This window comes from Physeter macrocephalus, chromosome 17, assembly GCF_002837175.3.
Source record: "Physeter macrocephalus isolate SW-GA chromosome 17, ASM283717v5, whole genome shotgun sequence".
NCBI lineage: Eukaryota > Metazoa > Chordata > Mammalia > Artiodactyla > Physeteridae > Physeter > Physeter macrocephalus.
Genome location: NC_041230.1, coordinates 43,541,554 through 43,553,581, shown reverse-complemented (window position 1 = coordinate 43,553,581; position 12,028 = coordinate 43,541,554). Strand labels below are relative to the sequence as shown.

At 41.8% G+C, this 12,028-nt stretch overlaps 2 protein-coding genes across 5 annotated transcripts in view; both read left to right on the top strand.

Moving 5' to 3' along the window:
- Positions 1 to 6,850, top strand: part of RFWD3 (ring finger and WD repeat domain 3) — a 39,195-nt gene extending 32,345 nt beyond the window's left edge. For all 3 annotated transcript variants that reach the window (XM_024124886.3, XM_024124881.3, XM_055078934.1), the window contains exons 9-12: positions 1,350 to 1,526; positions 3,124 to 3,338; positions 4,602 to 4,813; positions 6,406 to 6,850. In XM_024124886.3, the coding sequence (XP_023980654.1) occupies positions 1,350 to 1,526; positions 3,124 to 3,338; positions 4,602 to 4,813; positions 6,406 to 6,549 (748 nt within the window). In that variant the 3' untranslated portion in view covers positions 6,550 to 6,850. The remainder of the gene's footprint in view (positions 1 to 1,349; positions 1,527 to 3,123; positions 3,339 to 4,601; positions 4,814 to 6,405) is intronic.
- A 1,225-nt stretch (positions 6,851 to 8,075) lies between these two features.
- LOC112065183 (E3 ubiquitin-protein ligase RFWD3-like) overlaps positions 8,076 to 12,028 on the top strand; it is a 14,394-nt gene continuing 10,441 nt past the window's right edge. Inside the window, exons 1-3 of one of the 2 annotated variants that reach the window (XM_028478035.2) lie at positions 8,076 to 8,510; positions 9,774 to 9,985; positions 11,576 to 11,653. In XM_028478035.2, the coding sequence (XP_028333836.1) occupies positions 8,405 to 8,510; positions 9,774 to 9,985; positions 11,576 to 11,653 (396 nt within the window). In that variant the 5' untranslated portion in view covers positions 8,076 to 8,404. Of the gene's footprint in view, positions 8,511 to 9,773; positions 9,986 to 11,575; positions 11,710 to 12,028 lie in introns of both variants that reach the window. The other variant, XM_028478034.2, reaches the window with a different exon arrangement.

The window sequence follows — 12,028 nt, the reverse complement described above, 5'->3', positions numbered from 1 at the left end:
GTGTATACAATGGAATATTACTCAGCCATAAAAAGAAACGAAATTGGGTTATTTGTAGAGACGTGGGTGGGCCTAGAGACTGTCATGCAGAGTGAAGTAGGTCAGAAAGAGAACAACAAATATATTAACGCATATATGTGGAATCTAGCAAAATGGTATAGATGATCTTATTTGCAAAGCAGGAATAGAGACACAGATATAGAGAACAAATGTATGTATACCAAGGGGGAAAAGAAGGGTGTGGGAGGAATTGGGAGATTGGGATTGACATATATATACTATTGCTATTATGTATAAAGTAGGTAGCTAATGAGAACCTGCTCTATAGCACAGGGAACTCTACTGAGTGCTCTCTGGTGACCTAAATGGGAAGGAAATCCAAAAAAGAAGGTATCTTTGTATACGTATAGCTGATTCCTTTTGTTGTACAGTAGAAACTAACACAAGATTGTAAAGCAACTATACTCCAATAAAAATTAATTTTAAAAAAAGTAGTTCTGATTAGATGTCTCTTAGTTGGCTTCTTATTTAATTTCTGCAGCTAAATCTGAGGGACGTCATGATGCCTGCTCCAGGCCTAATATACCTTTTGACTTTTCAAGAATGCTTCAGCTTGGGCTTTCCTGGTGGCGCAGTGGTTGAGATTCCGCCTGCCAATGCAGGCGACACGGGTTCGTGCCCCGGTCCGGGAGGATCCCACATGTCGCGGAGCAGCTGGGCCCGTGAGCCATGGCTGCTGAGCCTGCACGTCCGGAGCCTGTGCCCCGCAACGAGAGAGACCACAACAGTAAGAGGCCGGCGTCCCCCAAAAAAAAAAAAAAAAAAAAAAGAATGCTTCAGCTTAATTTTACCCCCCAAATCAATGTACCATTATGTTTTATGTGTATCTATATGCTGTGACTTATTTTAGTAGTGTTGAAAAATAGGGGGAGAAAGAAAGGTTAAGTAGCAAAGTGTTATTAATGACTACCTCTGGGTGATTGGATTATAATTTATTTTTATTTTATATGTATTTTCTAATTTTTCAATATTAAATATTGATTACCTGTGTAATAGGTAGCTATGGAGAAGGTAATGGGGTAGAGTAGGGAATGTACTGTTTATCTGTCCCTTTAACTTATTCTTTTACTTCCTTACAGCTCAGGAGGAAAACCTGTGTCCCCCAAAACAAATATTTTGGCATTAAAAGGAGTTATCTGGGCAGTCCCTAGGGGAAATTGGGAATCCAGATAGTTTTGGTGTGTGGTTATGTTCTTAAAGGATCATCATTAAAATGATAATCTTTACATCTTTCTTCTGTATTTGATTTTTGTAATGCATAGTTGTAAAAGTCTTTTTTAACTCCACAGCCTGGAGACAAATACTGTGGTCCAGACTTATAATACTGGACGTCCTGTCTGGAGCTGCTGCTGGTGTCTTGATGAAAACAATTACATGTATGCTGGATTGGTCAACGGTTCAATTCTGTTGTATGACCTTCGAAACACAAGCTCTCATATCCAGGAGTTAGTACCTCAGAAAGCTAGGTAGGGAGCCACCTGTAGGTAACAGCTTTCTCTTAGACTGTTATTGTATTAATCCTGCCTTTTGAGAGTGTTTCACAGTTGATCAGAATTCCTAACAGAGGGCAGTTCTCTAGTCCACTGATCTGTTCTCACTTCAGAATCAGTAAGATCCTTAGAGTTTGTGTTCATGATAGTGCATATGGTAGAAAGTTCTGGTACCAAATATAACTAGATTCACCCAACATGCCAAAATGAAATCAGATCTGTGTTCAGAACCCAGCTCCACCATTTTTGAGCTGTGTGACCTTGGTCACATTTCTTGGCCTGTTATGAGCTTCATCTGTGAAATATGGTTACAGCCCAATAAAAAGTGATTTAAAACTTCCCTAATCCTACAGCTGAACCAACTTGGTCTAAGAATACCATATTACTGTGATTTATCCATTTATAATCCAGTTATAGAGTTGGGAGGTTTGTGAAGTTGGCCCAGGTTCTGAGGATGGGTCACCAGCATCACTTTGGCTCTTCAGAGTGTACTAAAAGGGGGGTAGAGCAATCTAAACATAAAGATATCACTATAGTAATAATTGTTTACTGAAACCTAGCCTCAACACTGTGGGGTTTTCTTTTCGTTTGGGTTGAGTGGAATCGTTCTTCAATGATGTGGTTCAGGGGCCTGAAGGTGACTGATATAAGTTTATACAAATACGAACTCCAGGCAAACAAGGTGACTGCCATCGATGTAGAGGATCCACGTAGAGTAGACAATAAAATACAGCAAATAGCAAGGGAAGAATATGTCTTCGTTTTTGTTTTAGTTTGCTTAGGCTAGCTTCATTATGACAAGGAAATGAAACAAAGCAGGCAATGTGATCACTTTGGCAGCTTCAGCAGAAACAAGTTCATAGGAACATAGTCTGTAGGCTAATATTTCTGAGAGAACTCTTGGCATGCAGTCTGGGTCATATGATTGCAGAAAGACATTCAGAAAATCTAGAAAGAAACCATCCTGTTTCTGAATTAAAATGTAGTTGCTTTAGACTGTTTTTTGTGTTTGTTTGTTTGTTTTTTTGGCCGTGCCACACAGCTTGTGGGATCTTAGTTCCCTGACCAGTGGTCGAACCTGGGCCCACAGCAGTGAAAGCACAGATTCCTAACCACTGGACCGCCAGGAAGTTCCCTAGGCTGGATTTCAATTGAGGGGGTCTGTCAACTACAGCTTGGAAGCTTTAGTTTATTAGATGTATAAGCTGAATTTCCTTCCTGACTTTTCTTGTGTATGTGGCTAACCCCATTTCCAGAAGCTTCACACCAGTCAGATCTTGTGTTTGTAATCTTGTACTTTTAAATTTCCTAGTCCATTTTTTTCCCATTGCTTTTAGAGCATGTGGTGTCTCCTCTGAAGCTGAATGTGGAATATTATATGTATACTCTTGTTTCTGCAGAGTGGGTTGGTAGTTTTGTCAGCTCTCAGAGGATAGTGACCCTCAGAAGTTTTTTAACCTTGTCTATAGAGTTAGGAAAGTCCTCAAGGGCTCCCTCAAGGGCTTCTGGTAGTGGGGTCTGGAGCAATCCAAGAATTGGAAGGTGAGGCATGATTTCCTTTCTTTCCCTTCAGATGCCCGCTGGTATCCCTGTCATACATACCGAGAGCTGCCTCGGCTGCGTTTCCATTTGGTGGGGTGTTGGCTGGAAGCTTGGAGGATGCTTCCTTTTGGGAGCTGAAAATGGGCTTTACTCATTGGCCTCATGTGATGCCCATGGAGCCTGGGGGCTGCATAGACTTTCAGACAGAGAGCAGCACCCGGCACTGTCTTGTGACCTACAGGCCTGGTGAGTGTTGTTGGCATGTCCTCGTGGGACCTGTGGTTTGTTTGGGAGCAGATTGATAGAGGGGAGAAGAGGAGAGCTTGTCCTAGCCTTCAGGTGGTACTGGTAAGCCCCTCACAGACTAATAGCTCTTGCTACTACAGTGAGGACAGTGGCCCCAAGTTCTTCCATAGAGCCTGCCTTGCTTTTCCTCACTTGTGTGAACTGGGACATATTTGGCCAGGTACTCCTTGGAAGGAATTAGCCACTTTAGGAGCCCCTGTGACTTAAGACAGTAGTGGAATAAGGAGACCTGCTCTTGAAGCCACTGAGCTACCCTTAGATCAGTTTCATGTTTTCTACTTGCCCCTCATTTCACTTAAAGGAAAGGCCCAGATAAGGGGAGTCATGTGAAGAGCCCAGACTCTAGGCTATTAGCTGTTCTTCCTTATTTGGGGCCAACAAACGTAAGTGAAGAGTAGATGGACATCCGTAGTGGCCCTAGCCAGCTGAACTTCTCATGGCCTCCAGAACCAGGACAGCAACCTTTGACTACCAACGATGCTAAAATTCACAGGTTTTTCCTAGCTGAAAGGTATGAATCTAAATTCCTGATGAGCTGTATTGATGGTCAGACAGATGTTTTGTAAGAGATCGTCATTAAAGTGCTCATACTTCTGCTAGTTGTGGATTGACCTCAGCATTTTAAGTTTTGTTTGAGCTGAGAAGCTGCTTCAGCAGACTCTTCTTTCCCTTTTGGTTTTAGTCATCTAGGTCCTCTATCTCCAAGGATTTGCTATGACGTTAGAAAGCTTGGGGATCCCATTTTGTTCTCTAGCTTTTGTTTGCCTCCCAGCAGAACCACTTGTATATGTTTCCCCTGCTGTAATAATATGCTTTCACTTTATATGTACAGTTCCAGGGATTAATAGGGTCCTGACTGGGGGAAGGAAAAAACCTTGTAGTCAGAACCCTTAAGGAAGACAAAAACCCCAACAGAGGTCTGGCCAGTTACAGTGATTTTCCTAAAAAGGCTAGCTCATTCTCAGAATTGTATCCCTCCTATACAAAAACCTATTGTAGATAACTTGCTTCATCCTAGCCTAGGGTTCTGAATTTCATTTGTGATGTATTATTTTGTTCTTGTTATGTTTGCTCTGTAGCTATTCATGATGGTTTGATAAAATTGTGCCCTTTCCACTCAACTAACTGGTAACCAAGTTCATGTACTTGGTTAATTTCTTTGGACCATCCCCATGGATCAATACTGATTTCTCTGTCTCATAGATAAAAATCACAGCACCTTACGAAGTGTACTCATGGAGATGTCCTATAAACTGGATGATGCTGGAGAGCCAATCTGCTCCTGCCATTCTGTACAAACATTCCGTGGGGGACCCACTTGCAAACTACTGACCAAAAGTGCCATTTTCCAAAATCCAGAGAATGATGGCAGCATCCTGGTGTGTACTGGGGATGAAGTGTCAAATTCTGCCCTGGTGAGTAGTCTGTCAGTTTTTTATACTGACTTATATAAAGCAAAGAGCCAAAGTTCTCCATTCTGCATGAATCTTCATACGTGTATATGTGTGGTTGCTTAGTTTATTTTTTACACAAGTCACACTTTATTGATACATACTACTCTATAGTTTGCTGTTTCCCATTTAACTTCCCGTTTTGGATATCTTTCCATACCAATATCTTTAGATTGACCTCACTCTTTTTATGTGAGCTATAATGTCTCATGGGCCATATTGTGAACCTTTTTAAAAAAGCGCTACTGAAACCTCTATAAAATAATTGATCAGGCATCAGCTTCATCAATTCAGGATGAATTTACAGTGGAGGGGTCAGCCTGTCACCACCTGAATACATTGATCAACCTTTGCATCACTGTAAGTGGGTTAACCAGAAATAATTTGCCTCTTGATATTAGGCAAAATGAAGCACACGATGCCTTCTGTGTGGTGTCCTTGAACCCATAGAGCAGCACTGTCCAATTATGTCACACTGGCCATGTGAGCACTTGAAAGTAGTTAATGTGAATGAAGAACTTAATTGTAATTGTAAAATTTTTATGTAATTTAATTTAAATGTAAAGAGCCTTATGTGCCATACTGTATAACACAGGAAACTCTGCTTAATGCACTGTGGTTACCTAGATGGGAAGGAAATCCAAAAAAGAGGGGATATATGTATATGTATAGCTGATTCATTTTGCTGTACAGTAGAAACTAAAGCAGATGTCTTTTTTTTTTTTTTTTTTTGTCTGCGTTGGGTCTTCATTGCTGCACACGGACTTTTTTCTCTAGTTGTGGCAAGTGGGTGCTACTCTTCATTGTGGTGCGCAGGCTTCTCATTGCGGTGGCTTCTCTTGTTGTGAAGCATGGGCTCTAGGCGCGCGGGCTCAGTAGTTGTGGTGCACGGGCTTAGTTGCTCAGCAGCATGTGGGATCTTCCCGGACCAGGGCTCGAACCCGTGTCCCGTGCATTGGCAGGCGGATTCTTAACCACTGCACCACCAGGGAAGTCCCAAGAAAATTCTTTTTTTAGAGATGTATACTTATGTATATAAGGGTAAAATGACATGATGTCAGCAAAGAAAAATATAAAATCAATAAAGCAGGTATAGTAAAAGCTTAATAATCTGGGTGATGGATGGCTCATTGTACTATTGTACTTTTTATTACTTTAATTTTTTTTTTCCACAATAAAAAATTTTTTTTAAGGAGAAAAAAGCACCAGTTAGAATATAGGTTCCATGAGGGCAGAGACAGGGCCTTTTTGTTTTGTTGACCCTTCTTTCCCTAAAAGAGTTCTTGGCACATAGATTGAAGGGGTGAATACTAGGCTTGGTTTTCAGATCCACTCACAGGTAGACTAATTGCTGATTATAGTAGGTGAGGCCATACGTGACCTATATCAGGTGTGTTGGCTTTGTGCAACCTTGTGAAGATTAGGGACAGTCTGTTTTGCTCCCCAGGCAGTGCTGTCTCTGCAGTGCTTTCAAAGTTGTGTGATGATAAAGAATGCAAGCCCCTAGCTGAATTGAAGGGACCTAGCTGACCTTTATCTCTGCTTTTCTTTTTTAGCTGTGGGATGCTGGCAGTGGCTCGTTGCTGCAGGAACTGCAGGCTAATCAGCCTGTCTTGGACATCTGCCCATTTCAGGTGAACCATAACAGCTACTTGGCTACCTTAACGGAGAAGATGGTCCACATCCATAGGTGGGAGTGACCTATGGTCACTATGGTGTTGAACCTTGTCAGACATGCTGTTGGTTAATGTTAAATGTTGTTTGTTAGCACCTGGCAGCCCTGAGCAAGATCTGTGCTTATTGTCTGTGGCCTAGAACTTTTGGGATCGTGGTTCCGTTGGGTTAGTATGATTCTGGGACTCCAGGTCAGCAAAACGCTACAGATTGTGTATTTTCAGTGTCCATCAAAAGAGTCAGTGACTTGTACTCCATCACATTATACATTTCTTGGGGGTAATAGCCTTCATGAATCTTTGCTGAGAATTTTTTTTTTTTTTTTTTTTTTTTTTTTGTTCATGATAGTGCATATGGTAGAAAGTTCTGGTACCAAATATAACTAGATTCACCCAACATGCCAAAATGAAATCAGATCTGTGTTCAGAACCCAGCTCCACCATTTTTGAGCTGTGTGACCTTGGTCACATTTCTTGGCCTGTTATGAGCTTCATCTGTGAAATATGGTTACAGCCCAATAAAAAGTGATTTAAAACTTCCCTAATCCTACAGCTGAACCAACTTGGTCTAAGAATACCATATTACTGTGATTTATCCATTTATAATCCAGTTATAGAGTTGGGAGGTTTGTGAAGTTGGCCCAGGTTCTGAGGATGGGTCACCAGCATCACTTTGGCTCTTCAGAGTGTACTAAAAGGGGGGTAGAGCAATCTAAACATAAAGATATCACTATAGTAATAATTGTTTACTGAAACCTAGCCTCAACACTGTGGGGTTTTCTTTTCGTTTGGGTTGAGTGGAATCGTTCTTCAATGATGTGGTTCAGGGGCCTGAAGGTGACTGATATAAGTTTATACAAATACGAACTCCAGGCAAACAAGGTGACTGCCATCGATGTAGAGGATCCACGTAGAGTAGACAATAAAATACAGCAAATAGCAAGGGAAGAATATGTCTTCGTTTTTGTTTTAGTTTGCTTAGGCTAGCTTCATTATGACAAGGAAATGAAACAAAGCAGGCAATGTGATCACTTTGGCAGCTTCAGCAGAAACAAGTTCATAGGAACATAGTCTGTAGGCTAATATTTCTGAGAGAACTCTTGGCATGCAGTCTGGGTCATATGATTGCAGAAAGACATTCAGAAAATCTAGAAAGAAACCATCCTGTTTCTGAATTAAAATGTAGTTGCTTTAGACTGTTTTTTGTGTTTGTTTGTTTGTTTTTTTGGCCGTGCCACACAGCTTGTGGGATCTTAGTTCCCTGACCAGTGGTCGAACCTGGGCCCACAGCAGTGAAAGCACAGATTCCTAACCACTGGACCGCCAGGAAGTTCCCTAGGCTGGATTTCAATTGAGGGGGTCTGTCAACTACAGCTTGGAAGCTTTAGTTTATTAGATGTATAAGCTGAATTTCCTTCCTGACTTTTCTTGTGTATGTGGCTAACCCCATTTCCAGAAGCTTCACACCAGTCAGATCTTGTGTTTGTAATCTTGTACTTTTAAATTTCCTAGTCCATTTTTTTCCCATTGCTTTTAGAGCATGTGGTGTCTCCTCTGAAGCTGAATGTGGAATATTATATGTATACTCTTGTTTCTGCAGAGTGGGTTGGTAGTTTTGTCAGCTCTCAGAGGATAGTGACCCTCAGAAGTTTTTTAACCTTGTCTATAGAGTTAGGAAAGTCCTCAAGGGCTCCCTCAAGGGCTTCTGGTAGTGGGGTCTGGAGCAATCCAAGAATTGGAAGGTGAGGCATGATTTCCTTTCTTTCCCTTCAGATGCCCGCTGGTATCCCTGTCATACATACCGAGAGCTGCCTCGGCTGCGTTTCCATTTGGTGGGGTGTTGGCTGGAAGCTTGGAGGATGCTTCCTTTTGGGAGCTGAAAATGGGCTTTACTCATTGGCCTCATGTGATGCCCATGGAGCCTGGGGGCTGCATAGACTTTCAGACAGAGAGCAGCACCCGGCACTGTCTTGTGACCTACAGGCCTGGTGAGTGTTGTTGGCATGTCCTCGTGGGACCTGTGGTTTGTTTGGGAGCAGATTGATAGAGGGGAGAAGAGGAGAGCTTGTCCTAGCCTTCAGGTGGTACTGGTAAGCCCCTCACAGACTAATAGCTCTTGCTACTACAGTGAGGACAGTGGCCCCAAGTTCTTCCATAGAGCCTGCCTTGCTTTTCCTCACTTGTGTGAACTGGGACATATTTGGCCAGGTACTCCTTGGAAGGAATTAGCCACTTTAGGAGCCCCTGTGACTTAAGACAGTAGTGGAATAAGGAGACCTGCTCTTGAAGCCACTGAGCTACCCTTAGATCAGTTTCATGTTTTCTACTTGCCCCTCATTTCACTTAAAGGAAAGGCCCAGATAAGGGGAGTCATGTAAAGAGCCCAGACTCTAGGCTATTAGCTGTTCTTCCTTATTTGGGGCCAACAAACGTAAGTGAAGAGTAGATGGACATCCGTAGTGGCCCTAGCCAGCTGAACTTCTCATGGCCTCCAGAACCAGGACAGCAACCTTTGACTACCAACGATGCTAAAATTCACAGGTTTTTCCTAGCTGAAAGGTATGAATCTAAATTCCTGATGAGCTGTATTGATGGTCAGACAGATGTTTTGTAAGAGATCGTCATTAAAGTGCTCATACTTCTGCTAGTTGTGGATTGACCTCAGCATTTTAAGTTTTGTTTGAGCTGAGAAGCTGCTTCAGCAGACTCTTCTTTCCCTTTTGGTTTTAGTCATCTAGGTCCTCTATCTCCAAGGATTTGCTATGACGTTAGAAAGCTTGGGGATCCCATTTTGTTCTCTAGCTTTTGTTTGCCTCCCAGCAGAACCACTTGTATATGTTTCCCCTGCTGTAATAATATGCTTTCACTTTATATGTACAGTTCCAGGGATTAATAGGGTCCTGACTGGGGGAAGGAAAAAACCTTGTAGTCAGAACCCTTAAGGAAGACAAAAACCCCAACAGAGGTCTGGCCAGTTACAGTGATTTTCCTAAAAAGGCTAGCTCATTCTCAGAATTGTATCCCTCCTATACAAAAACCTATTGTAGATAACTTGCTTCATCCTAGCCTAGGGTTCTGAATTTCATTTGTGATGTATTATTTTGTTCTTGTTATGTTTGCTCTGTAGCTATTCATGATGGTTTGATAAAATTGTGCCCTTTCCACTCAACTAACTGGTAACCAAGTTCATGTACTTGGTTAATTTCTTTGGACCATCCCCATGGATCAATACTGATTTCTCTGTCTCATAGATAAAAATCACAGCACCTTACGAAGTGTACTCATGGAGATGTCCTATAAACTGGATGATGCTGGAGAGCCAATCTGCTCCTGCCATTCTGTACAAACATTCCGTGGGGGACCCACTTGCAAACTACTGACCAAAAGTGCCATTTTCCAAAATCCAGAGAATGATGGCAGCATCCTGGTGTGTACTGGGGATGAAGTGTCAAATTCTGCCCTGGTGAGTAGTCTGTCAGTTTTTTATACTGACTTATATAAAGCAAAGAGCCAAAGTTCTCCATTCTGCATGAATCTTCATACGTGTATATGTGTGGTTGCTTAGTTTATTTTTTACACAAGTCACACTTTATTGATACATACTACTCTATAGTTTGCTGTTTCCCATTTAACTTCCCGTTTTGGATATCTTTCCATACCAATATCTTTAGATTGACCTCACTCTTTTTATGTGAGCTATAATGTCTCATGGGCCATATTGTGAACCTTTTTAAAAAAGCGCTACTGAAACCTCTATAAAATAATTGATCAGGCATCAGCTTCATCAATTCAGGATGAATTTACAGTGGAGGGGTCAGCCTGTCACCACCTGAATACATTGATCAACCTTTGCATCACTGTAAGTGGGTTAACCAGAAATAATTTGCCTCTTGATATTAGGCAAAATGAAGCACACGATGCCTTCTGTGTGGTGTCCTTGAACCCATAGAGCAGCACTGTCCAATTATGTCACACTGGCCATGTGAGCACTTGAAAGTAGTTAATGTGAATGAAGAACTTAATTGTAATTGTAAAATTTTTATGTAATTTAATTTAAATGTAAAGAGCCTTATGTGCCATACTGTATAACACAGGAAACTCTGCTTAATGCACTGTGGTTACCTAGATGGGAAGGAAATCCAAAAAAGAGGGGATATATGTATATGTATAGCTGATTCATTTTGCTGTACAGTAGAAACTAAAGCAGATGTCTTTTTTTTTTTTTTTTTGTCTGCGTTGGGTCTTCATTGCTGCACACGGACTTTTTTCTCTAGTTGTGGCAAGTGGGTGCTACTCTTCATTGTGGTGCGCAGGCTTCTCATTGCGGTGGCTTCTCTTGTTGTGAAGCATGGGCTCTAGGCGCGCGGGCTCAGTAGTTGTGGTGCACGGGCTTAGTTGCTCAGCAGCATGTGGGATCTTCCCGGACCAGGGCTCGAACCCGTGTCCCGTGCATTGGCAGGCGGATTCTTAACCACTGCACCACCAGGGAAGTCCCAAGAAAATTCTTTTTTTAGAGATGTATACTTATGTATATAAGGGTAAAATGACATGATGTCAGCAAAGAAAAATATAAAATCAATAAAGCAGGTATAGTAAAAGCTTAATAATCTGGGTGATGGATGGCTCATTGTACTATTGTACTTTTTATTACTTTAATTTTTTTTTTCCACAATAAAAAATTTTTTTTAAGGAGAAAAAAGCACCAGTTAGAATATAGGTTCCATGAGGGCAGAGACAGGGCCTTTTTGTTTTGTTGACCCTTCTTTCCCTAAAAGAGTTCTTGGCACATAGATTGAAGGGGTGAATACTAGGCTTGGTTTTCAGATCCACTCACAGGTAGACTAATTGCTGATTATAGTAGGTGAGGCCATACGTGACCTATATCAGGTGTGTTGGCTTTGTGCAACCTTGTGAAGATTAGGGACAGTCTGTTTTGCTCCCCAGGCAGTGCTGTCTCTGCAGTGCTTTCAAAGTTGTGTGATGATAAAGAATGCAAGCCCCTAGCTGAATTGAAGGGACCTAGCTGACCTTTATCTCTGCTTTTCTTTTTTAGCTGTGGGATGCTGGCAGTGGCTCGTTGCTGCAGGAACTGCAGGCTAATCAGCCTGTCTTGGACATCTGCCCATTTCAGGTGAACCATAACAGCTACTTGGCTACCTTAACGGAGAAGATGGTCCACATCCATAGGTGGGAGTGACCTATGGTCACTATGGTGTTGAAACTTGTCAGACATGCTGTTGGTTAATGTTAAATGTTGTTTGTTAGCACCTGGCAGCCCTGAGCAAGATCTGTGCTTATTGTCTGTGGCCTAGAACTTTTGGGATCCTGGTTCCATTGGGTTAGTATGATTCTGGGACTCCAGGTCAGCAAAACGCTACAGATTGTGTATTTTCAGTGTCCATCAAAAGAGTCAGTGACTTGTACTCCATCACATTATACATTTCTTGGGGGTAATAGCCTTCATGAATCTTTGCTGAGAATTTTTTTTTTTTTTTTTTTTTTTTTT